We start from the raw sequence: 27,964 nt of genomic DNA on the forward strand, positions 1-27,964 counted from the left end.
TTGTGAGAAAAATTGAAAAAACGAACTACAAACATATTAACGCCAAACATTCGGTAGAATTTATAGAATATTGTAAATATATATATATATATATATATATATATATAGAATAGAATAGAATATTGTAAATATATATATATATATATATATTTATATGTTGGTAATAGACCATAGTTTTTACAATATTCTATAAATTCTACCAAATGTTCGGCGTTAATATGTTTGTAGTTCGTTTTTTCAATTTTTCTCACTAAAGTTTTTTGGTGAACGTTTAGTTTATTAATATATATTAAGCGCTAATTAAACGAATCTCAAAAGCGCTATCTAACAAAAACTGAACTTAACAACATAATTGAAATAATAAACGAGAAATCATAATACATCGCACAGAAATAAGGTTAAAATTTGGTCATAAACAGAAAAGTAATCGATTCAATATAACGAAAATACGAAATAATATTTAGAACAGATCGACTAAACAGAAAGAAATTGATCAATAATGCATTACAATGAAAATAAATGAGTTTTCAGTTTCTTCTTGAAATCACGCAAGTTTAGGTCCGGATTTCTGAGAGCAGCAGGCAGGTTGTTCCAAACAGTTGGTCCCGAAACAGCAATGTTACGAGAGCCTATACGGAGACTCGTTGTTGGGATCAACAGCAGGTTTGAAACATCGGATCTCAAGTGTGTTCCAGATGCTTTTGAAGATCTCTTTTTGAACCTGTCAGACAAATAAGATGGAGCTAGACAGTTGATAGACTTGTAGACAAATGTTGAAATTTTGAACAACACTCTTTTGTCGACGGTTAGCCAATGAAGTTCCTTCAATATTGGAGACACATGATCGTATTTTAGAGCTCCAACAACAACTTTCGCGGCTCGATTCTGTATTGATTGAAGTACAGCCATGGATCGATCAGGTAAGTCATAAAACAAACTGTTGCAATAGTCGACACGTGAGTGCACAAATGCATGAACCAACGTCTGCAACGTGGATGTATCTAAGGATCGTCGAATTTAATTGATTTTCCTGATTTGAAACATACAATCGGCTGAGAGCTTCTTAATGTGTTGTTTCATTGACAAACCTGAATCAATCATGAAGCCCAGATTAGCTGCTGTCTGACAAAATGGGATGACCTCATCATTAACAATTATTGAATTTATATCTATTCTTGAAAGTTGCTGCCATGTTCCAATTGGTAAAAAAACAGTCTTGTTTTGGTTTAGTTTTAAACCATTGTTTTGCATCAACTTATTGACCCCAGAAAAACATTTAACCAGTTTGTCCAATTCTGATTTAAAAAATCTGGCCTGCTCGTAACAATAATTTGCAAGTCGTCCGCAAAAGCATGACCTGAAAAACCAAATGATTCTATTATCTTTAGTACTTCAGATGTATAGATCAGAAATAGAATAGGACCTAGAACCGAACCTTGTGGCACACCAGACAGCATAACATTAACCTCAGACAATTTACCACCGAATGATACCTGTTGTGATCTACCTACCAGATACGACTCAAACCACCTCAGAATAGCACCAGAGATTCCAAAACTGTAACGTAGTCTTGTTAAAAGTACTTTGTGATCTACGCAATCAAATGCGGATGACATATCAAGAAAGACTAGTATTGCCACATTCAGTCGAATGATACTGACGGAATCCAGATTGATATTTCCGCAATAAATTGTTATTGTTCAAGTAACTAAGTGTTTGCCTGGCAACCACACGTTCGATAATTTTGGATAGGAAAGACAGATTAGAAATTGGTCTGTAGTTCCCAACATCATTTTCGTCTAGATTATGTTTCTTCAGCAGCGGAGTTATGATAGCATGCTTGCAGCCAGAAGGAAACTGTCCCACATTTAAACTGCTGTTTATCAGGTCTGCCAAAAATGGTGCGAATAGTTTTATCAACTTTTTTAATACGTGGGTAGGTATTACGTCTTGTTGACACGACTTTGCAGGTGAATTTTGAACTAACTGTATTACCTCCTCTTCAGAAACCATAGAAAACGTTGAGAACAAACTATTATTGACACCTGATTGGAATTCTGCCAAGCTCAGTTGAGCATCGTTGTTGACACTATCTCTCAGCTTGGTTAACTTTTCATTGAAATAGCACATAAATTGATCAGGTGTTAGTTCATCCATATCCGAGCAGGATTTATCGTTACGAGCCCTACAGAGAATGCTGTTCACAACCCGCCAAAGATTTTTTGGTTTAATCTTATTGTCATCAACAATTTTTGTCCAATACTGACGACGTTTTTTAGAGAAAAGTTCCGATTTATTCTTCAAAGCAGTCTTCCATTCATCTTGATGAATCAACTCTGAACTTTTTCTGTATTTTCTTTCCATTTTTCTGCACAAATGCTTGGCAATCATTATCAAACCACGGAGCCATACAAACGTTATTGGTGGTCACTGCACGAACAGGGACAACTTTATCAGCAATAGATTTTAACTCGTTGTTAAAAAAATGCAATTCCTTGTCTACCTCATTGCTTTGACATGATTTGGAGAGTGAAGATTCAAGCCCGAGTTTGATGAAGTCATCAACATTCATCTGATTCCACATTTTAGAAACTTTTTTAATTCCAACCAAATATCCTCGAGTCATCGACAGTTCAGCCCAAATAAAACTATGATCAGAATAAATTCCACTTGGATGGACTAAACAATCATGAACTGGAAAATCCTCGGAGGTTACTACCAAGTCTAGTGTACCACCACGTATTTATATATAAAATTACGTATATATATAAAATTATTTATGAAAATCACACCATGTTTGGCGTTAGTTAACTTCCAATTTAACTTTTCGATTTTTCTAACGGTTGATCGTAAATCATTTTTAAGTTCAAAACCAAAATTTTTTATTTATTTTATGTATGATGGAACAGAAAAGCTTTTTTCGGTATTCCTGTATCATCTTCGGTGTTCAAATTGATTGTTGTGGTTGTGCCCAGATGCTCAAATATTTTTATACTCTGTCTATTTAATGGTTCCTTGTTTATTCAAAGTGAATATTAAGTTTTACAATCTTTCGACATAGTAAAATATAACACTTTTACGTGTTTTCATTATCAATGATTCCTCTTTTTCTAAATTTATTGGTAGGAAGAATTCCAATTGCCCGTTGTTGAATATTTATTATCGAATGTCTTAATATTATATATATATGCTGGTTAAAGACCATATTTACTGCAGTAATTTTTGAAATATTAACGAAATCTATCGAATTTCCTGCGTTCGATAGTTTTTTACTACATTTCTCAATATTTCTAACCAAACTCTTGTAGTCATTATTTTTTTATTTATTTTTCGATTATTATACTTTTATTCAATATTAATATTATATAAAAATAAAATAGTCTTTATTGTTAAAATGGTTTCCAAAGCATTTGCATTCAGCAACAGTTACGAAGTTATGTTCGTGGCCAGAGCAATGCAGGGACTGGGATCATCATGTTCTAGCGTTTCAGGTTGGATAATGTCAAAATTAATTTGACGATAGTGACCTCAATAACAACTAAAATTATTTTTTATTCTGTAAATCAAATTCTATAAAGCGTAGAGAAAGTAGGCAAACAAAATGCAAGATATGAAGCGATGAAAAAAAAAAATTGAATATAAAAAGTATAAATAACATTTAGTGGAAGTAAAATCAATATAATATGAAATATTAATAAATACTGGTGACACTATGTAGATGAAATGAAAATATAAATTAAGAATAAACGGTAATATAAGTGATAATATAATAGTAATGATTAAATTAATAATAAAATAAATATAAAATGTAATGAAGAAAAAAAATTATGGACTATATATACTCGATAACAAACATAGGTAAAGAAAATAAAATTGTGCAAAAAAAATGTTCAGAATGTAATAATTGTTCATTCATGCTAACTTACATATAATCAAGACTGCATTTATTCAATTCATACAAATTGGTAGTAAAAATAAGGATTATAATATTCATAATGTGCATCACTGTTTTGACGATGGCGACAATGTTTCCTCTATTTAGACTAAAAATTGTACTGTCATTGCAACAAATAAATCATCGTTTCATCGTCAATACTCTTCACAATTCATCACCATGCACACAGGAATGGGCATGTTGGCCAGTTTGTATATCGATGACAAGGAGAGAGGTAATGCAATGGCGCTCGCTTTGGGAGGAGCGGCCATTGGAAGTCTTGGTAAGTTGGAAATGTGGTGTGAATAAATAAACAGTGAATAAATATTTCAACCAAAACATTTAGTGGTAGATGGAAAAAAACATTAAGATTATGAATTAGTTGATTGCCTGCGTTTCCGTTGGAAATCAAGTTGGGCAGTGTAGACTTTTGTTTTTATAAAAAGGATTCTGATTAATTTAGGATAATAAACCAAATGTGATAGCGATAAAGTGCTGCTATTAATATTTGAAATATATAGGCGTGTTACCACATTGGAGCATATATTTAATTTTATTGAGTGTAGTGTAGAGGTGAGACAGGTCGTTGCGCAATGATCTGCTGCTTGTTTACCGGCAAATTATACATTTTTCGTTTTTCTAAAGTTATTTTTAGTAATTAGGTTAGATTTATATATTTTATAGTATACAAAATTTTCTTTGTAAAGTTTTAAGATGTTAAGCTGAATTTTATGTATTAAATGTTTTTGAAATGATTAGTTCGTTTTACGGTATTTAAAAATTAGAATAACTGTTTTATCATGTATATATTTTAGGATACGTGAATTTGGAGTGATAGTTTTGGTTTTCAAACATTTTAACAAATCGAACAAATTTAGCGATGTTTTTGAGTTTTTATGGTAACAGTTTGTAGTCAAAAAAGAGTATGTACATCTATTTTTACCTATATATAAGTATAAACGTTAAGAAATTTTTTGCTTAACACGAATTCTACAAAATTGTAATCATTAACCAACTTTATGTTTGTCTTTTCAATTTTTCTTACTAGAATTTTTTGGATGGTGTTTAAAATGAATTATTATCCAAATTTATCAAGGCCTAAAGGCCTATTTTGATTATTTTTCACAAATCGTCTTCAATGCAGCTTGGTTTATATAGCTTCTTAAATAAAGGTACTTAATTAGTTGGTGTTATATTTTTTATCTTCTTTGTTGGTGTCACTTCCTTGTTCTCGATAGCTATTAAATTGCTTTTCGCTTGTTTTTCTTTCAAAAAACATAAATACCGTTTTTTAATTTTACTCAGCAACGTGTCTACCTAATTGAACCTTTTGTCTTCAAACAGCTAAACTACTTTCTTCTTTTGCATTTGAAACTTATTTCAAATATAAATAAATCCAGAGAAACACGATAACAAGTGTTTTGTTCTGAAACCGGCAAAGAAGAACATTCCGGGATCACAAATTTGGAATAAATTTTCAAATTTTAAAAAACAGTTCAATTTTCTTTTTATAAATTTACCAAAAACTTGAAAAAATGTCCAAGGAAAACAAATTAGTTTTAATATATCACATTAATTTATATATTAATTATTGAACTTTGATTTCCAGTTTTTACCATATTCTGTTTGTTTAATTTTCATATTCAATTATTAACTTTGTTGAAAGGTGGTTGAGCTTGATTTTTATATTATGTACCTAAATGAAATTATCTGCAAGGTATCGTCATCACGATCATCAGCGTTGTCGTTGACATTTTCATATTTTTCATCACTACCACCATTGTCACCATCACATTCATCATCGTCTGAAGTCGATTCATGAGAGGGGCTGTTCATATTCTACGATACGGTATGATCATCATCATTATCAACCTTATAAACATAATCGTTACCACCTCAGTTGGTCCCACGTGCGGAGGAGTCCTGTATGAGTTTTGTGGCAAGGAGACACCATTTATCATCTTGGCTGCTGTTGCTTTTGTAGCTGGAGGTGATGATTATTAGGGTGATGAAAGTTGATGACGAAGATGTGAATGATTATGCTGTCGATGGCGGTGGTGATATAAATGAGAAAAATGATAAAAAGGTAACAATATAAAAATCACAAGTCATGGTATTGTTTTTGATGCAACCACAAATGAGACCAGAGGAGGAGAAGGGAAGTTCATTGAAGGAGCTGTTGACTGATCCATACATAATCATCGCTGCTGGTGGGTGGGTTGTTTGTGAGGCTGATGTGTTAAATATTGGAATATTGTCATTTTTCCATTTGAAATATTATTTGATGTTTTTTGAATATATAAACAAATACAGACATTCCTCGTGTACTGTACATGCATGTAAAATGATAAAATTAATAAAAAATATAAACATATACAAGCTGCAAATACATGAAAATAAGAGTTCAACCATTTTAAACAAGACAGAAGACGAGCTAAATGCAAGAAAATTGAAATCTTGCCACATTATACAAATACAGACATTCCTCTTGTACATGCATGTAAAATGATATATCGATGTCAATCTAACGAGTGGCAGTTTTCGTATTTCGTGATTATTTTGAGTAATTTTGGCAGTTTTTTTGGCGTTACTTTTGTAACGCCAAAAACGCCTTTTGTTTGTTTGGTTACGTTATTTATTGAAAGTTTATGACAATTTACCAGTCAGGCTACAGGCGATTTCATTTAACATAGACGCTCTATCACATATTTTTTCCAAGCTAATCTCGGAAATAGATGCCCAGAATATTGCACTATTGGCTTTCCTCAACATGTCATCGGTATTCGATTGCGTCAATCACCATATTCTGTTCCATTATAGTTTTGGTATTTGTGATACTGAATATGCACGGTTCCGGTCTAACTTACTGGATTGTACTCAGCAGGTTCTCTTTAGAAAATTTCATCAGAAATAAATTTTGTTTTGTCTGGAGTACCTCAAGGTTCAGTGTTGCGGCCCATTCTGTTCTTGCTATACACTTCGAACATAGCCAGGTTGATTAATTCACATGAAATCTTTTGCCACGCGTTCGCTGATGATGTTCAGATGATTGATACTGGTCGGCCGCAAGTGTTTCAGAGAAAAATTGATAGATTTGTCAAATGTTTGAACGATATTGAACGCTGGATGTTCTCCAATTTGCACAAGTTGAATCAGTGCAAAGCCAAGTTGCTCCCGGTTGGCACTTGGCAGCAGATGACAAAGCTAGATATGCACTCGGTAAAAGTAAACAACATTGGTATAATGTTCAGCACAACTGCATCCAATTTAGGAGTTTTGGTTGATTTTAAGCTCACAATGAAAGAACATATAAAAAACGTATCAGTTGCTAGTATGGCCTATCTCAGGGGATTGTACAGAGTCAGACGTTACAGCCTTGTAGTATGGAAACATTAGTACATGCTCTCATAACACCCCGTTTCGACTACTGCAACAGCATATTCTACAGGCTACCCCAGACGTCAGTGGCAGCTTTACAGTCAATCCAGAATCGTGCGGCTAAACTAGTGACATACATGATCTTTACTAACTGACAATCAATAAAAGAATAATCTTCAAAATAGCGGTCATAGTTTTCAAATCAATATATGGCTTGGCTCCAGAATATTTGTCTAGTAGATTTGTCAGAAAAACATCCACATTGAATTTCAGTTTGAGATCAGACGATATGAACCTTTTGATGGTACCAGTTAATCGTTTAAAAATAGGAGGAATGCGTGACGTTACTGTTGTTGGCCCGATAGTTTGAAACGTTTTGCCGGAATTGATAAGAATACCTGGAAATTATTTGAACAATTTTAAAAAATATTGAAAATGCATTTATTTTCATTGATTTAACATTTAGTATTTTTCTTTAATCTTTCACTCGAGTACTGTTTTATTTATGAGAGTGCTTTTGAGATTTTTTATTTAATAATGCTATATAAATGAACATTAATAATAATAATAATAAAAATAATGCAAATCAAAAACATTGCATGAGATAAAATGTAAAAAAGATTTAAACATTACTTCTCCCATAATGCAGTATCAGTGTTTTTGGGTTTCCTGGGATTTTCCATGCTTGAACCTTCTTTGCCATTGCACATGCTCCAAACTATGGGATCATCAAACTGGCTGCAAGGAATGGCTTTCCTTCCTGGAGGTGTCAGTTACATTATCAGTATTTATCTTTTTGGACAACTCGCTCATAAAATCGGAAGGTTATGAAGTTGTTGCAAAAATTATTTTAACTAATAAAATAAAATTTAAACAGTTAGTTAGTTAAATAGCATTCCCAATAAATCCATTTTTATAACTTAAAGTAAGGAGGTTAAATATTCAATCAGATGTAAAAAAATTAAATAAAACATGTCAAAATTAAACAAAGAAAGCATCATACCTACATTGATCTGCATAAGTTTTCTATAAATTTTTTAATTCATTATATCCGGAAAATTTTTTCTTACTTAGTTCCAAGGAATTCCAAAGACGAATTCCTCTTACCGCCCAGTATCTAGCATTTAAATCAGTTCTGCAAGTCATTGGTATCAACAAACCTTTTTGCCTAGTGTTTGTTGACACCGTTTCAAATAAGCCTAACATGTTGAACTCAGCATCATATAACACTCTATAAACGAAACACAAGGTTAGATACCTATTAAGCTGTTCAATACTGAGGATACTATTATCGGAATATATTGCCAGTGTATGATCAAGGTGTTTCAAAAAAAATAAACCCTAAGGTATCTTTTTTGTACTATTGTCAATGATTTTATTAAATAATCATAAGAAGCTCCCCAAAAAACATTTCCATATAGGAGATATGGATAGATTATGGAGTAATATAGCATTAACATGATTTTAGTACCTAATTTATTGCGTGATCTATAAATAATGCCAGTAATTTTATATAATTTGCTTACCAACGAATTTATATGCTCATTCCATTTCAAGTCAGACTGGATAATAATTTCCAGAAATTTAGCTGACGAATTTCTGGATATCACTGAGTCACCTATGTGAATGGTTAGGCCAGAGAAGATATCATTGTTCGTTTTGATTTTAGGGCCAAAGACTAAATAGCAGGATTTTTTTGAATTCAGAACCAATCTGTTTCCAGTGAACCAGTTGGAGAATTTAACCAGTTGGTTATTCATTTCAGAAAATAGTCTTATCGGGTCTTCGTCAGACAAGAATATAGTCGTGTCATCAGCAAATAAAATAGTGGTACACACATTTGATATTAAAAAAATATCATTTATAAACAGAATAAACAAAAGCGGTCCCAAGATTGAACCCTGGGGAACTCCAGAAACTATTTCCTTGGGCAACGATTCAACACCTTCAATACAGACATATTGACACCGACTGTATAGGTAAGACTTGAACCAGCTCAGTACTATACCTCGAAAACCATACTTAGACAGTTTATAAAATAAAATATTGTGGTCAATTAAATCGAATGCCTTGCTTAGATCTATAAAAACGCCTAAGCTAAGCTTCCTTGAATCATAATTATTCATGAGAGTTCCATACAGCATAGCAATAGCCTTCTCAGTTGATGACTTGGGAACGAAGCCAAATTGATTTCCATTAATCATGCTGTGTTTAGATATGTAAGACAACATTCTATCAAACATTAGTTTTTCAAAAATTTTTGAAAATACTGATAGAATCGATATGGGTTTGTAGTTGCCATATTGATTGCAATCACCACCCTTGAAAATATGTAGTACCTTTGCCAATTTCAGTCTATTAGGGAACTGGCCAACGAGGATTGATTTGTTGAATAAAGTGGCAATTGAACTAGCTATGGGGTAATAAATCCCATCTTTGGAATTCCTTGGAACTAGGTAAGAAAAAATTTTCCGGATATAATGAATTTAAAAAATATATAGAAAACTTATGCAGATCAATGTAGGTATGATGCTTTCTTTGTTTAATTTTGTCGTGTTTTATTTAATTGTTTTACATCTGATTGAATATTTAACCTCCTTACTTTAAGTTATAAAAATGGATTTATTGGGTGTATTTATATTTATCGATATACTAAAAATGTTTATATTTGTATCTTATATTGTTGCACAATTAGTTAAGGTGGTCAGCACATGCTTTTGTATATATGATCTCCTGTTTCTTTTCGAATAAAATTCTGGAAAAAAAAACATTATCAGTATTTATCTTTTTGGACCACTCGCTCATAAAATCGGAAGGTTATGAAGTTGTTGCAAAAATTATTTTAACTAATAAAATAAAATTTAAACAGTTAGTTATAAGTAAATCATTGTGGTGAGTTTTGTTCTTATATTCATTGGAAATAGTCAAATTGGCTTGCTAAAATATTTTTCAAACATATTTTTCATAAATTTTTCTAAAACTATGAATTTTCAAAGTAAATGAAAAGTTTGGTAAATGGAACGCAATGGCTAATTTATTACTAATTATAACATTAAAATATTAAAACTTTATCATTAAGAATAATTGGTATTTAGATGGTTGTGTGCCATGATCGGATCATTCACCATCAGTGTGTCATTGTTTCTCGTGAGTAATTGTTCTGGTGATAATGTTTTTATTCATTATTAAATAGTTTACTGCTTTATTGAATGGAAGCGAGAATGCTTTGATGGGAATGGAAGGGAATTAGAATGAAAAATCCATTCCCATCTACCTCTAGAGCTCATTATATACAGCGGCATTGAACTGGTTATGATAATTCAATTGAGAACTGATGAAATACATTCATATTGTTATAACTGGCCTGTCGACGACGAGTTCGTTTAATCCCAGTAAAAAATAAAGACAATATAACTTCCAAATTATTGATTTAATTATTTACAAACCAATAGTTAACTAATTAATTATTAATAATCAGCACTAATTAATTTTACTACTAATAAAAGTTAATGTTCACAAACCATCAAATTAACGTTCAGATTCTATTGCTTTTCGAATAACAATTCACTAACGTTTATCGCAAATACTATAAAAACACGATCAAATACTAAATTTCGCTTTTGACCCTAACAATCAATCTTTTTCTAATATCAAATATTCAAAAACAACCATTCAATATCTCGCATGTCTTTATATACCCGTCTTAAAAACGCTTTTTGAACGTCCTAGGTATCTCGCTGTCAGAAGGTTCTAGTTCCTTCTCGAACCGTATCAGCTCGTAGAGACACTAGCGCCTCTGGCGAATATATTTGTGACGGTTATAAAAATATTATTTGACAGATACCCCTCGCAACACAATTTGAACATTTAATAGTTCCACTTGCTGCACTTGGATTCGCAATCGGTGAGTCTCAAAATAAATAAATAAACAACCTAATTATTCAACATTAAATATCAGCAATATATTGTTATAACCGCATGAATGGTGAAATTACGCTATATAATTAATTATTGTTATCTTGTAATATTTGTTTTCTTTGTTATTTGTCAATCGATTGTAAACAATAGAGTCTTTTATACCATAAAGGCTATAGAAGGACTGGAGTAGCGAGATCAATAGCGTGGTTTGAAGCAAAGTCGTAAATGATATTTATGCTGTTACTTGGATTAGTTTAGAATTTCTATTACTGTTGGCATTTGAATAAACATTCAACCAAGTTCGCCTTTGAAGCAGTTGTGTTCATCTATCGCAAATCTATCGGAAATCTTGAACATAATAACGATAACTTGATTGTTGGAAGCATCAACACTGTTAACACTGTTGTTGGCGATACGGAGATCTTTGAAGTTATAACATTGGTGTCTGAAGTAACGAGTGTTAAAGTGTTACAATATATTGCTTTATTCACGTCTGTGAAAAAACAACTTATATATATATATATATATATATATATATATATATATATATATATATATATATAAGCCAAGGCATTATTATTCTTATGGCTACGTTGCTAAAATAGTACTTTAACTTTCAAATATTCATGTACAAAACAATGTCTCTATCGATAGATGTGGTCTCTAGACAATGCAATAGTGAAGCCAGTTGATCGAACCACGACCACACCAGTTCCTTAATCTATATGACGTTTTTTATTAGAAGTGACGTATTAATTCTAACCATAAAGAAAAAATCAATTTGAATAGGTAATATAAAAATATTTTATTTTAAAATAACAATGTAATTTATTGAAAATAAATTTAAGAAAAAAATAATGAAAACATTCAATTGATAAAAGTTTCTAACTTAATGTACTCAACAGATCGCTAATGATGTAGATTTTTTAGTTTAAAATCCTCAACTTTTTTTCATATTTTCATTTGGGTAAGGTTCATAAAAATGAATTTGTAATCAGTGCAAAATATTTTGTAGACTTGAAGAAAGTTCAAACATTACACGTTTAAACATTCATACAGTTTGGATGAATCGTCAGTCTCAATGAACATGTTGATTGAGAATACAACAATATTGACATCAGAATAAACGCAGAACAAATTAGTTGACAAAGAATTGGCTAAGCTGAATTAAATAAAAGTGACTATTGAAGATTGATAGAACCTTAAATAAGAACCTTGATAGCAACATTCTGACCTTTTCAAAGTTAAAGTAGATTATTTAGTTACTCACATGAAATCTATCTTGAAATCAGTTTTGAAAACAGATATGAAAATCACAATTTAAAATGATAGATATACGAGGAAAACAATTTCAATTCAAAGACAAATTTAAAGAACGGTTATAGAGTTACTGTTATTGCAGAGAAAAATGATATTAAAAATGGTATTTTGTCATTAAAGGAGATCTTTTGGTTGATGATTTTAATTTTTCTGAAATTCACTGGAGTACATCCACCTACAAAAATTTCAAACAAATTTCTAAAATTTCTTAACGAAAGTTTTTACTGCAACACATAACTGAAGCAACTAAAACAAGAAACACCCCGAGATGCAGTTGGTGCATTATTACATAATACGTTGGAGGTTGTGGATGTGGAAAAAATACTTTTGAAAATTACTTTTCATCTGTCTATGAGGTTGATACAAGTTTTGGAGATGATGGAGTTTTTATTGATCCAGTGATACTAGAGGTAGCGATGGAAGAGGTGAAAATTGATGAATGTTGGGTACTTACAAAGCTTAATGCAATTAATTGCTCTAAGTCACCTGATCCAGATGGTACCTATCCTTGGGTGTTACGTAAATCCAGACACTTTTCCCATAACTATCTTCGTCGAGTTTTTCAACAATCGTTGGATACAGGAACAATTCCCAAAGACATGAAATCAAGCACAATAGTTCCAATACATAAAAAGGATGTAGAAACTTTGTTAACAATAATTGACCGGTGGCCTTAATTTCAACATCTTGTAAGATTTCAAAATCGATTGTGTGGCAGAGAAAATAAAACAATAATTTTTTAGAAATAATTTATTAACTAATAAACAGTATGGATTTTTTTTTACAAAGTTGGTTAAATTTTAAAATATGATGACGGAAGCTGTGAAGAATGGCGGTGCAGTTGACGTTTCTACACTGACATTCGATAAAGTTTTTCACACCAGATTATTCTTTAAATTGCACAAGCATGACAGTTACCAGTGGTTTGCCTCAAGGAGGAGGTAGACTCAGCCCACTCTCAGCGACACTATACTCTTATTTGCTGATGATGCCAAAATATATAACGTTATAAGTAGCAAATTAGACAGAGATAATCAGCAGTCCCCTCAACAATATTTCTGAATGGTTTGAATAATGGAGAAAGAAAGTAAATATTGATAAATTCCTCCTTTTGACAGTCAACAGGAATACCGATAGCACATATCATTGGCTACTGTTGCTCATGAAGCAAGTCATTCAATCATCAATATGAAACCAATTTTAAACTTGGATGTAATTATCGATTCCATACTTCAATTCAAAACTCAAATATTGACGAGACTAAAAAAAGGCAAACTCAATGCTTGGAATTATGGCTAGAAATTGTAGAAACATAACGGATGGTGTTCCTCTTAGTCTGTATGAATTGTTGGTTCGCACACAACGGGAGTTCAATGTGCAGCAGTGGAGTCCGTACAGACAGATTAGGTTTAATAAAAAAATTGAAAATATTTAAAAAAAAGCAACGAAATTAATTACAGCGAAAAGTTAAAAAAATTAAATTTTCACTCAATTGCCTATCGCAAAGTTAGAGGTGATTTGATTTTGGGGTACCAAATACTTCTCGGTCTGATAAATTTGATAATTTGCCCACTATTGTTTTAAAATATTGTTGCTATCACCAGAGGACATAATTTTAAACTAAGAGCATGTTGGCTTATAGCACGAGTAGACTGTAAAAAATATTGTTTCACCAACAGGGTAGTTCAGTTTTCGAATGATTTGCTAGATGAAGTGATGCATACATCAATATAAAAGCATATATAAATAAACAAAGCAAGTGTAAAAGCCTTTAAAATCATGTTGGATTGGTATTATGGGAACAGGATGTTTAACATGCAAACCTGATTTTATTTGCTGGCTGTATTGGCTCTCTTAATTTTTAAAATTCGATATAACATGTTTATTAGTATTCCATTTACATATTACAATTTGATTTTTAATTTGAAGAACTTTAATCATCACATTTAATTTTCAGCAACTGTTTTTATGTTTACTGGTATTTACTATATTTAATTTAATTTGTTCATGACTCATTTATTTCAAGTTTATGGTTGGCAAAGATTTTTCTCAAATAAATAAATCAATAAATTGACGCGATCAACCTGCAACATATAGACTGTGTCCACTACGTTTGCGGTCAGATTAATCGAATTTTTAGCCAAATTAATTAGATTTAATTATGCTTGCTTAATAGGACTTAATTTTTTGAAAATTTTGTTCTATTAAGCAATGGTCCTAATAAGCAGCTTGCTCTATTAATCGAATTTTACTGCAATTGCTGAAAAAAAACAGGCATGATAGATACCTCAATACTTCCAATGTTGGGTCACCTGGTCGACATACGTCACGTGTCCATATATGGAAGCGTCTATGCTATTTCTGATATGGCGTTTACTTTGGCATTCATAGTCGGTTAGTCGGTTGTGAATGATTTTTATTGGATTATTTAATTTTATATACCTAAAACGTTTGTGTGGATGAACAGACACAGGCATTTTAATTATGAACACTAACTCTGCGTATTTGAAATTAAAAAAGTGAAATAATTATTTTTTTGTAAATTAACAGGGCCAGCACTTAGTGGACCAGTATTGAATTTAATAGAATTCAAAGGGTAAGATGATGTCAAAGACTAATTTTAAAATTACTTCACGGAATTTGATTTGAAATTAATTAGAGTTGACTCTATCTCAGCTATGTTCATCTGATGTGTTTATATCAATAGTTGCTTTTTTTTGTATTGTTTTAAACTTTATTGCAATCTTACAAAATAATTTTATCATTGTAACTGTCACGAATTCTTTCTTATTTTAAGGCTCTAATTAATTAAAATTACGCCAAACAGTATTTTCATTAAGTTTTATTTTAACAAACAGAATATTAAATAAATAGTTGATTAACGAATGAATATTAACTAAAATAGTACGGCAAAATTAAATATCAAAACTGTCATAACGTTTTTCAATGTCACCTCTAACACCACTAAACTAAACTGGTTTATCTAATCGCTTAAACTATTAAGCGCTAAGCGCATAAGTTTGGGGATCGTCACAATAACATAATCATTGCTATTTTCAACGGTATTGTTTATGTTCATCACAATCATCTTAATCATTACCACCATTCATCATCACCTTCACCATCATCACCACAATCATCATAATCATAATGTCATCATCACTAACAGACTGATGTGGATGATGGCAGCCATCAACCTCTTGTACTCACCCATCCACATTTTCCTCAGAAATCCACCAGTCAAAGCAAAAAATCAAGTCTGGTAATTCAACATTCAAAAAATTATATTGAGAAATAATAAAAAAGAACTCACGCAAAAATTTATATAAAAAATCTTCCAACATACAACCACACATCGACACATATAAACTCTGAACATACTTTCAATTTGGTTATACAAAAACATGAACACGCACACACACACATATACAAACACGCACGCACAAAAAACCAAATACAAACATTCCATCCAGATTTTAATGAAGAATATCTGAGACAAACTCCAGCATATCAACTCCCAGATGCGAATAGAGCTGCCATGAAATGTTCTGTTAAAAAACTTAATTTTTTACAAAAGTTTGACAATTTATTGCTAAGTCTAAATTAAAAATCTATGATTAAAATTTTTATTGTCTTCATTACCGGTTGTATTGCATGTTTTATTGATTGATTTTTGACGCAAAATGTTTATAATCTAATAATATTTTAACTGTTGGCATTTTAAGAGACAGTTTATCGCATAGGTCTTAGAATTCTAACCTAAGAAGTACAAAAATTTAAGATACGTAAATTTAATAAATTCATGTTTAAATATGAGGTTTGCGTCTCCTGAAAACTATGATAACCTTCAACTAAAACTTTAATTGAACGTTTATTTTATTAAAACACAGTTCGAAGCGTCAGGTGTTTATTTTTGTTAATTCATTAATTTTATATTTTCATTTGGTTGAATAAGTTTTATTGTAAAAATTTTATTGATTTATGATTTAATAATCGTATTTTAATTAGACAACTTGATATTTAAATAATTTAACTTCAATGACACAGACGTGTATAAAGATGTAATATTTTTGTTTAAAGGTGTATTATGGACGGACATTATATAAAGGACAAGCATCAATAAAAAATACTAATGAACATTGTGATTTGTGACCAATTTGATTTTTGCTGTAACATTTCTATTCTCACCAACCTTAGATTCGTAGTCATGATATATTTTTATGTGACCAACCACAACACATCGACAACATGGACATATGTGACATTCTTTTAGCCATGTTTCCAAGCACTTCACGTGGTATGTGTGTTGACATGGAAGTTCATATACTAATGAACGTAAATGAAAATCTTCAACACATATCACACAATTTTCATTACTAAATTTGCCTTTGATAAATGGCAATTTGTAATTTTTCTGTAGTCTAAATGCGGACGGATAAAAATCTACATGTTTAATTACTCCATTCACAACAATATTTGATTCGGAAACACTTGAAAAAGAATGATAAGTTCTAGGAATATTTTTCGTTATTGTTTTGAAATAAAAATTTTGTAGATCCAACATTGCTTCAGTAAGATGCTCCGTGGTTACTGATGCGAATTGCATTAAATGATCATCACTTTGCGAGAAATCTATGTCTGATGAAAGCACTGTTGCTAGATTTTGAAGATCTTCGGCTGATAGCTTGTATTTGCTTTTGTTATCTTCTGCAAATTTGTTATACGTTTCCAATTTGAAAAGTCTCTGTTCTTCTTTAAATGTTTCTACGTAACTACGAACAATCTTTTGAACACATCTTCTTATTTTTGATTGATCCATATTTAGTATGCTAATGATTGAACAATTAGTATGCCAAAAGTTAAATTTCCTCGCTGAAATAGAAGCAATTAGGAACTAAATCACAATTAGGTGTTGACATAACACTGGGTTATCGACTAGAATAACTTTAAAAATCCGATTTTACCGCTTCACTTGACTTAATAAATATTGAAATTTGTTTGACACAAATTTTGATATTTTAGATAATAGTTAACTAGTTCTTGTTTAAATAGGACAAACTTCTTTGTATTCGAAACCAAAGACTCAAAAAAGACATTTAATTTTGAATAATTTTATACATCAAAGTTGTGTGGAATTTTTATGATTAATTGAATCACGGTATATATATATATATATATATATATATATATATATCTACATATATATTTTTTCAAAATTTAATTGACATCAAAGGCAATCAAGAAGTTATAATGAAAACAGGTGCTGATTACCTTAACTGAGGTGCAAGATGTTCAATAATTGTCGAATTATGCAATAAAACGAAAAGTTATATTTAACAGAAATAATCAACAGAAACAAATCATAATCAACAGAAACAAAAACTGTCTACTAATAAAAAGTTTGAGCAGACATTAATTGATATTCAAGTTCAGATGAAATGAAAAAACGAAAATAAATAAAATTCCGTAAATCATACAATTCTCAAAATTCAGCCAATTTCAATAACATCTCTAAATAAACTTTCTTTAACAAAATTTTTAAACAAATTAATTGGCATAGTTCTAGCCTCAACACTGACAGTAGCATTCCATAGCTTTATTCCTCGAACCGACCAATTTCTATCATTTGTCCTATTTCTACTTATAATAGAGCAAAGCATACCATTCTGTCTTGTTGATGATTTTGTGTATTTTGTGTAATTAAAAGAGTTTAAAAACTTATAGTTTACATTCTTTATAAATTTATATATAAAGACAAGGGTTATATATATATTGATTTGATGAAAGTTTAATATCATATATTTAGCAAATAGTTGATTAATATGATCAGACCTATTTTAAAAAAAACAAGTGCGTAAAAAATATTTTTGAAGTACCTGTAATTTGTTTATTAAATATTTAAAAGTTGATCCCCAGAATACATTGCAGTAAATGAAGTAAGGGTAAAAAAAAAAGAGTAAATCATTAGCATTGCGTTTGGAGTTAGCTTGTCGCGTAATTTGTACACAACGCCAAAGACTTTATATAATTATCATATAATTGTATATATACATATATGTTGGTAATAGACCATAATTTTTACAATATTCTATAAATTCTACCGAATGTTTAGCGTTAATATGTTTGTAGTTCCTTTTTTTCGATTTTTCTCACTAAAGTTTTTTGGTGAACGTTTAGTTTATTAAAATTCAAAATAAATTGACGTTGAACTTTGACGTTGTAAAAATTAACTTTGGTGTTGTAAAATTGAACTTTGATGCGAATTAGGTGTCAGGTTTCTTTATTGGCTGGTCATCTTCTTCTTTGGTCTCCTTAAATGATGTCATAAACATAATTGTAAAACCAAAGAAAATGTTATTCACACTAAATGCCAAAAATTGAGAGTACTAAACGCATTTTGGTAATTTATATCGGAATTTATATAAAAACATAAATTCGAATATTGTTTCTTTATTGGCTGGTCAAACAATTATGTTTATGACATGGATATGATAAGGAGACCAAAGAAGATGACCAGCCAATAAAGAAACCTGACACCTAATTCGCATCAAAGTTCAATTTTACAACACTAAAGTTAATTTTTACAACGTCAAAGTTCATCTTGACAAATTCAATATTTCCCTATATATACAGCAAGGAGCACTGATGATGATTCATTCGGAATCGAAATATGGCCTTATTTGCAGCATGAATTCGAAAAATAAGTTTATTTTGAATTTTAATAAACTAAATGTTCACCAAAAAACTTTAGTGAGAAAAATCGAAAAAACGAACTACAAACATATTAACGCCAAACATTCGGTAGAATTTATAGAATATTGTAAAAATATATATATATATATATATATATATATATATATATATATATATTATTCTTATCCTTATCCGTTATCATTATTATGATGATAATCTTGTCCAGAGTGGTCTACTACAAAAATTTATGTTCTTCTTCCGGGTCTCCCGATCACAAATTTGTTTGGATCAAATAAATATATTGATATTGATATTAGAATTTTTAATTTTATGTTTTTAAGTTCCGATATAAATTACCAAAATGCGTTTAGTACTCTCAATTTTTTGCATTTAGTGTGAATAACATTTTCTTTGGTTTTACAACTATGTTTATGACTTGGATATGAAAATTCACAAATATGACAAACATTTTATGACATATATTCACAATTCATAATATCCTGGATAGCAACAAAAAATTAATTATAATGTGGACCCCCAGCCACATTGGAATTTAAGGAAATGAAAAGGTAGATCAGATGGCTTCTCAAGCTCATTTGAGGCCTTTATCTAGAGTTCCAATTCCGTCCAGTGATTTAAAGAATTTAACATACAACCTTATTGTTGAAAAATGGCAGCAGGAGTGGAATAAAACATAAAATTTTTTAAAATTAAGTATGCCATCAGTAAATAACAAAAATCTCAAAAATAGTTATTTAAATCGTCATCTTCAGTCTGTTATCAATAGATTAAAATAGGACACTCAGCAATCACACATTCCTGGATCCCCAACATAACCAAGCCACCTTATTGTTAAGCCCGTGACAAAAAACTGTCTATTCAGCATATATTAACTGAATGTGAAAAATACGATCAGATCAGAAGGAAACTCATGGTTCCATCAAATGTAGAATTGCTCTTCCAAAATAGAAGCCAGGAAGTCTTAATTTCATTTGTGGAGGAGATAGATTTGATCAACAGAATTTGAAGTTTTCTAGATGTTACAACAAAATAATCAGTTTTTAAATGATCCAAAGGCGTTAAAATAGCCGCATCGTGCTAAAACGCCGTTAAGCTGCAAAAAAAATATGACAAACATTTTCTTACATATAGACATGTCTGTTTACCAAATTTCATCAAAAACTACTACAAAAAACTAATTAAAAATTTTGCAATTAGTTAAATTTAATTTTTGGCAAATTACAATTAAACTGCTTTTTTTCACCTCAAAACAATCCATAAACAATGTTCAATAGAATAAGCATAAATAAGTTGTTTTATTATCTTTGGATTACACAATACGTAGCTCGTAAAACTCTTTAAATTCTGAAAAGCTAGAATTATAATGAAACCGATAACGATTATATGTTGCATGGTGTAGCAATTACAACATTGCTCTTTCGAGGGCAATCAGAGTGTAGCAAAAGAACGTTTTGAAGTTAAAATCACCCTCAATGATTTTTTTAGGCAGGGTTAAGTTAAATTAGCCGATTTGGACTAAAAATAGCAACTACCAAGTCCCCAACAAAAATAACTTATGGCAACGCCACATTATAAGCATTTGTAATAATGAAACTGATCTAACAAATTTCTTCCAAAAAATTTCATGTGGTTTGATCATATTTACTCTTGTATACTTGTACTTGATAACACTTGAACCGCTTAATTGTCATCTCTTTTGACGTCCTAACGATGCCTTTTGTGACTCCAAAAAAACTGTACAGGCTACGATCAGAAGTGACCGATGGCAAACTGTTTGAAACTCATTTGAACATATATTAGGAGCCGTCCATAAAGGATGTCACTCTTCAAGGGAGGAGGGGGTCCAAATATTTGTGACACTTTGTGACGAAGGGGGTTGGAGTAAACGCAAATGTGACGTCCCTTTTTTAAATAAACAAAACAATAAATAAATTTTCTTTCATATATACATGCGCATAAATGAATATAAAAGTTTTCAAGCGAGCAAATAGTTGATAAATAATAATTAAAAGAGGAGTCAAATTTAAATGCCATCGTTGAAGTTTACCGCTGTGTAGGTGTAGAAGTTAATATTAATTCGTGACATCCTTTATGGACAGCCCCTTATCACTGGCATATGATTTTGGTTGATGATTATTCTCATTAAATTTTCAAAATTTTCGTCAAATAGACATAAATTTCAAATGTAATAATTAATTATAACTAATGTACATGTGGCAAAAGTTTGAAAATTTGACAGATTCCACGAACGATCGTTAAAAATCCATTAACATACGTATTTATAATATCAAATTAAAAAGCTTTTTCCACAATGAAGTCGCACTATTCAAAATTTACTGTGGCAAAAATTATAGAAACAGAAGCAATTATCACTTATTATAGTTGCCTACCGTCCCGAATTAGGTGGGACAGTCCAGAATTTGTCCCCTTACGTCTCGCGTTGGTCTCCACGGAAGCGTATATTTCCGTTTTTGGAACAACCATACATTAGTGGTGAAATATTGAAAAAACATTTTAATAATAAATTTAAAAATTTGAAGAACACAAAAATATACATACATAAGCGCCGATTTCTTTGACGTTTCTAACACAAATACATCAATGAAACAATGATGATTACGTTTTTAACTCTAGAACAGCCGTATTCAATTAATTTTCTTGAAATAACCGTTTGACTAAAATGTTTGATATCTTATGACCATGATTATGATATCTAAATTTTTTTATATTTCAACAATATATTAATGAACAATGTCTATACCCAAAACGGTTTTACTTTCAAACAATATTTTGTTTTACAGCCACCTAAAACCTAAAATTTTAATCCAAACTCATCTGGCTTATTTAGCATACTTGGGCATTTGATTTTAAAAGGAAACTACAGTCAATGAGTAGAAATAGTAAGAAAATCGGGAAAGACATACAAAATATAGTAAAACAAGTAAAATAATAAAAACAGTTAAGACACCATTTCACGCTTAAATGATCAATGAAGAACGCAGTAACAGATGAGAAACGTGTGTTTAGATGTTCGATGATTAAATACTCTAATATATATCGGTTATGAACCGACAGACGACGATGTTTATAATTTCTGAAGAATGAAACAAAATGGATTATAAAAAGAAATTGTTAAAAAAAACTAAACAAAATAAAATGTGTTCGTTTGAAATTAAATTCAAATACAGTAATCAGAATATTTTTATTAAAAATTATGTTACCTGATAGCAGGGTCGGTTTTGGTAGTTGGAGGCGCTTGGCAAAAGAATGGTGGCCACAAATGAAATTTTTAAAAATGTGCATCAAAAACTTTTACATTACTTAATAAATTTCAACCAGACTTGTTAAGTATTTGTATGATAAATTTTTTTATGATTATTACATACAACTGCGATTAATTTGAAAAACAGGTATATAAAATTAATTCACTGAAGTGTGATTTATAAAAAAAGATGTTTCAGTCTGGAATCGTCTTTTGAAAAAATTTAAGAAATTAATATAAAAAATGAAACGATGGTAAAAATATACTAAATGTTTATCTTCACTTTGACATAATATAACCAACAAATTTATAAACGTAATCTACAATGAAGTTTAAAATTTTTATTTTACTTTTGCATTTGTCTAGTCGTAGAATTTTACGGATAACTTCAAACTTTCGAACACAATAAATCAAATACATAAATGAAAAATTTCATTCCGCGAGAAATTTTGATACAGACACATGAACGATTTTACTGTACTTTGGAAATTTATCAAAATTGAATGGATTTAAATAAATAATGTGAAAATCATAAGAGCTCGGTTAGCGGCTAATACTTTAAAATTTGAACATAAAAACAAGAATAATAGTTACATTGCCGTTGCTGTCTATTTAAAAAATTGTATTGAACTTTTTTGTACATCGCAGGTTGATCGATTGATGTTCTGCCGACGATAACATATCAAAAATATCGGCGTCTTTTCTTTATTGTTTCTAGTTATTAACAAACATCAAATACATCGATAGAAGTTTAGAGTTGAAATTTTGTATTAATTTGTAAAATTTTTATATTCCTGTGAGAAGGCCTTAACAAATTGGAAGCCTTAAACCTAAACGACTGCAGAGTTTGCCCATGCATACATAGGCTTTGCTGATTAAACATCGTTTAATTATTGAAATTAAGTTTACAACAATGAAAATGATTTTTTAATATAATTTTATTTTTGAAACAAAAAACAATGTATTTTATACAGCTGCAAAGCAAAAACAAATTAACTTCAATTTATACATCATTGAATTTGTGGCGTTTAAAGTCAAAAAGCATGCAACAGATGCAGTCAACATCATCTCATACTCCTCTTCATCATCGTCATCACCACTTTTCTCCTCACCAACACCATCCTATTTCTACATCTTCACATTATGAACATCATTTCATTGTTGCAACATCTCCTCATTACAATCATCTTCCTAGTTACCAACATCATCACATTCACTGTCGTTACGACGCCCTCATCATCATCTTCATCGCAATCGTCAGAAAAGTTGCCTCCACCAATTTCAAACAACCATTTCAATTCATGCAATTTGTTCAAAATGTCTCTACAACCAGAAAATTATGTTAACAACAATAATGACACTTTCATTGAAAAGGAAGAAAACAGCAACAGCATTAACAACGTTGACAAAAACATTAAAACATTCGGTGACATCAAAAATATAAATGGCAGCAACAATACAAAAGATAGCATTACTACGGATTGTGAAAGTAACAAAAACAATAATGCAAACTCATCTATTAATGGTAATAGTAAAAATAAAATTACTGATAATGGAAATACTTCAGTGGGTAGTAATTGTTGTGATGTGATGTTTGGTAGGTGGAAAGAATGGAGATCGTCGAGGAGGTTGGTTCTCTTCATTGTATTTGTTGCCATTCTACTCGACAGCATTCTGCTTACTGTTGTTGGTTAGTTGAACATTTTATTCTCAAAAAATTATCCAAAAAATTTATTGTTTAATTAGTTGTCCAATTAATGTCCACTGACTTGCATACATCTATCATCTAGCTATTTTTTGTTCTGGGGACAGCCATCAAATAACAGGGAACATTCAAATTTTCTCGTAACAACTCTTTCAAATAATCTGGCCCAACACCATAACTGCAACTGTTAGCTATAACTGCCATCTAGGGAAAAATTACATCTCAAACTGGCAGCCAATGACAATTTTATTACCACCCAGTTACACGCCTGAAAAGCGCAACAAAAAATTTTCTGCAACGTTCTGAATACGTTGAACTCTCAACCCCATTAATTCTAAAACCGTACGTCTACAAAGTACAGTAACTACGTTAATTAAAATGATACAACTAGACTCATATAAATGTCAGCTAGGAACATTTTTAGTCAGATTTAATAATCATAGCCGTGAAATAAATGTACTAAGTTTTACTATCCGTGATAACATTGCCTATAAATTATTAAATTTACTCCTAGATTATCACTCTTTCAACTGCATGCAACAAAAACATCAAGTGTCGTGTTGCTAATTTTGGCCAACGTCTTTTTTTCTGGACATAACTAAATTTATTCTGCTTTATGAAGATTTAAATTCAATTATAATTAATAATTTTAATATGACTAATTATTCCTTCCAAAGCATCAGCAGCAACTTTTTTTAATACAGCTGAATAAATCTGAATATTATATGAAAATAAATACCATAATTTTTTACCAAATCAAGCACACTTGAAACACACATTAAAAATTAATTGGGAACAGACACCATAACATCCTCAGCAGAGAATAATGTTGAAAGTAACTGCCAATCTCTTTGGTGGCACTCCACGTACAACTAACTGTTTAAAACGTAAAAATTGGCTCATGTGAAGCTAATAACACCATCTTACTTTTGTTTACTTGGTTTACGATGTCTCCAAACACATTCAACAAAGCTGCCTTTGTAGACGACTCTGGCCTGTAACCTGATTGAGCTACAAGCTGCAACTGTTATACACAAAAGCGACCAAATAAACGAGCTAGCAAACCGCTTAAAAACCATTGTGAAGAAATGGAGATTTGAAATCTGTCTGTAATATCTGTAATTCCTGATATTATTTTTGTCTAGGCAATTCATTTTAGCAGTAGAGAAAATATAACTAATTTTATTACATGATAGAACGAACATAGGATACCCAAAAACTACTTTAACAATTTTATGGTATTTGGGTTTAAATCACATGTCGTTGTGTCTGATTTCAAAAACGTTGTTTTTGACATCAGCTATTGAATTTTTTTAAATGAAACGTTTTTAATGGTTTAATATAAATGTAAAATAAAAATTTGTTAAATTTATTTTATTAAAATAATGTTCAGTTCCAATTGTTCCTGACTTCTTGCACAATCTCAATCAGGAGTTGGCAAAAGAAAAATCATCGTTACCAACATCCCCATCTCCATTATCATTACCATTATTATCATCTTCATCACCCTCATCTTCATCACCGTCTTCATCACCACCATCACCGCTATTTTCATTATCACCATCATCTTCATCACCATCTTCATCATCATCTTTTTCATCATCTTCTTCATCATCATATATGGAGGATGAAAATGTTGCCGTTGGTTTATTGTTTGCATCAAAAGCTGTGGTCCAGTTGATAATTAATCCAATAGTTGGTCCGATAACAAATAGAATCGGTTACAGCATCCCGTTTTTTATCGGGTTCATCATCACGTTTTCTTCTACCATATGTTAGAAATGGCTATAAATTTCAAGATAAGTAATGATTGAAAAATTAATAATCATAAAAATTGTTCAAGTTTTTTATTCATTATAATTTGTATATTAGTCCTAATATCTTAATAGAACTTGCTAATACAAAGTTCAATATAAAAATAACTAGTTTGAAATAATTTGCATTGTTAACAACGATTTTCGAAGCTTTTGCATTTGGCAACAGTTACGAGGTTTTGTTCGTGGCCAGAGCAATACAGGGATTGGGATCATCGTGTTCCAGTGTATCAGGTGTGATGATGATAAAAATTATTGTGATAATAAAAAGGATTATTATAACTCTAATAACCATTTTATTAGAATATTTTCCACAATTCATCACCATGCACACAGGATTGGGTATGTTAGCTAGTTTGTACAACGATGACAGGGAGAGAGGTTATGCTATGGCAATCGCTTTGGGAGGACTGGCCATTGGAGTTCTCAGTAAGTTGGAAATGTGTGGTGAAGTTATTAAAACAGTAATTAAATATTAAAACGCAGTTTATAGTATTATAGAAAGCATCAAGATTATAGTTGAATTGATCGGTTAAGTTGCGTTGGGTGCTTAGAAAATAATAAGTTAATTGCTAGAGTAATTTGTTATTAAAAAAACAATAGGATTAATTTATCAATCAATAAGTTAATTGCTAGAGTAATTTGTTATTAAAAAAACAATAGGATTAATTTATAGCAGTAGAACAATTTTTGTAGCTATAAATTTTGTTGATAACTGAAAAGGAAAGTAGTGTGTTTGAGTTAATTTGATCTTCATATTTTGCTGACCATATTAGGATTTCCCGAAACAGTCAATTTTTGAAGAAGTTGTCCCGGCTCTTTTTGTTCAAATTAAGTTGATGAGAATAGAAACAGGCGGAATCAATTATGGAATGCACTAAATAAACTACTTTGCAAAAACATTGTAGACAATATTGATAAGTCTGAAACGGTGCACACAGGTGATGGTTTTCTGAAATTTTTTGAAGATAAAATTGAACGAGTTTGAGATGCAACGGTTGGTAACAAATTATCTTTTCTTGAGATAAAAATTGAGATAAGCAACTAGTTTTTAGTCTTTCCGAAATATAGTAAAAAAATAGAGTAAAGAAAAAATTATAAATTGTCTGTCCACGTATTTGGGAAAAAACAATGTCAGAATGTATGAATTCTACCGAGTTGTTGACATTAATCAATTTGAAGTTGAATTCGGATAAATTCAAACAATACTGTTAAAAATATGGTCTCTTTCATGCTCACCTAATTTCCATCTATGTTCACTTTCACAAGGTGAATATTTTCCTATATTAACCAACTTGCACTGATGATGATTCATTAGGAATCGAAATATGGCCTTATTTGCAGCATGAATTCGAAAAATAAGTTTATTTTAAATTTTAATAAACTAAACGTTCACCAAAAAAACTTTAGTGAGAAAAATCGAAAAAACGAACTACAAACATTCGGTAGAATTTATAGAATATTGTAAAAAATATATATATATATATATATATATATATATTTCTTTTTAATTTATTAATTTAAGAAAAATTAGACATTTTATTGTTTTTTAAAAATTTTTATTAAATAAATTTGCAAATAGCTATTTCGAGTTATAGATAACTCATCTTCAGTGCATTATATATAAGGTATGCAAGATATTTGATAAGAAGGAACAAGTAATTATTAATTTATATAAATTATTTAATTAAAACAAAAAACCAATAAAATAAATTTAATAACTATAAACAATATAAAACGCGATTTTTAAAATTTTAACGGCAAGATTGTTTATATTATGGTTGTTAAGGTAAATATCAACGCTCAGCCGAGAAGCGCGAATTAATTTATTTAATTAACTACATATTATTAATATTATTTTACAATGTTTAAAAACGTTATTATTATTATTATTGTTAACGTTATTATCATTATTATCA

General features: G+C 30.4%; 4 protein-coding genes across 4 annotated transcripts in view; 3 read left to right on the forward strand and 1 right to left on the reverse strand.

Annotated features, from left to right (window-relative positions):
- HELRODRAFT_87535 (hypothetical protein) overlaps positions 1-15,816 on the forward strand; it is a gene marked incomplete at both ends in the record, with an annotated part of 17,418 nt that extends 1,602 nt beyond the window's left edge. Inside the window, 10 exons of the mRNA XM_009028822.1 lie at positions 3,408-3,491; positions 4,125-4,217; positions 5,835-5,924; positions 6,043-6,144; positions 7,962-8,136; positions 10,408-10,459; positions 11,153-11,216; positions 14,825-14,944; positions 15,101-15,146; positions 15,720-15,816. Of these exons, the coding sequence (XP_009027070.1) occupies positions 3,408-3,491; positions 4,125-4,217; positions 5,835-5,924; positions 6,043-6,144; positions 7,962-8,136; positions 10,408-10,459; positions 11,153-11,216; positions 14,825-14,944; positions 15,101-15,146; positions 15,720-15,816 (923 nt within the window). The remainder of the gene's footprint in view (positions 1-3,407; positions 3,492-4,124; positions 4,218-5,834; positions 5,925-6,042; positions 6,145-7,961; positions 8,137-10,407; positions 10,460-11,152; positions 11,217-14,824; positions 14,945-15,100; positions 15,147-15,719) is intronic.
- An 863-nt stretch (positions 15,817-16,679) lies between these two features.
- On the reverse strand, positions 16,680-17,114 carry HELRODRAFT_87532 (hypothetical protein; the record flags this gene model as incomplete). Its single annotated transcript, XM_009028821.1, has 1 exon — positions 16,680-17,114. The coding sequence occupies one exon, from the start codon at positions 17,112-17,114 to the stop codon at positions 16,680-16,682; it is 435 nt and encodes a 144-aa protein (XP_009027069.1).
- Positions 17,115-23,843: 6,729 nt separating this feature from the next.
- Positions 23,844-24,595, forward strand: HELRODRAFT_180139 (hypothetical protein; the record flags this gene model as incomplete). Its single annotated transcript, XM_009028903.1, has 3 exons — positions 23,844-24,154; positions 24,317-24,417; positions 24,492-24,595. The coding sequence occupies 3 exons, from the start codon at positions 23,844-23,846 to the stop codon at positions 24,593-24,595; spliced, it is 516 nt and encodes a 171-aa protein (XP_009027151.1).
- A 1,256-nt stretch (positions 24,596-25,851) lies between these two features.
- The window catches only part of HELRODRAFT_87607 (hypothetical protein), a gene marked incomplete at both ends in the record, with an annotated part of 9,779 nt that continues 7,666 nt past the window's right edge, over positions 25,852-27,964 (forward strand). Inside the window, 3 exons of the mRNA XM_009028833.1 lie at positions 25,852-26,005; positions 26,196-26,279; positions 26,382-26,474. Of these exons, the coding sequence (XP_009027081.1) occupies positions 25,852-26,005; positions 26,196-26,279; positions 26,382-26,474 (331 nt within the window). The remainder of the gene's footprint in view (positions 26,006-26,195; positions 26,280-26,381; positions 26,475-27,964) is intronic.

This window comes from Helobdella robusta, assembly GCF_000326865.2.
Source record: "Helobdella robusta unplaced genomic scaffold HELROscaffold_59, whole genome shotgun sequence".
Lineage (NCBI taxonomy): Eukaryota > Metazoa > Annelida > Clitellata > Rhynchobdellida > Glossiphoniidae > Helobdella > Helobdella robusta.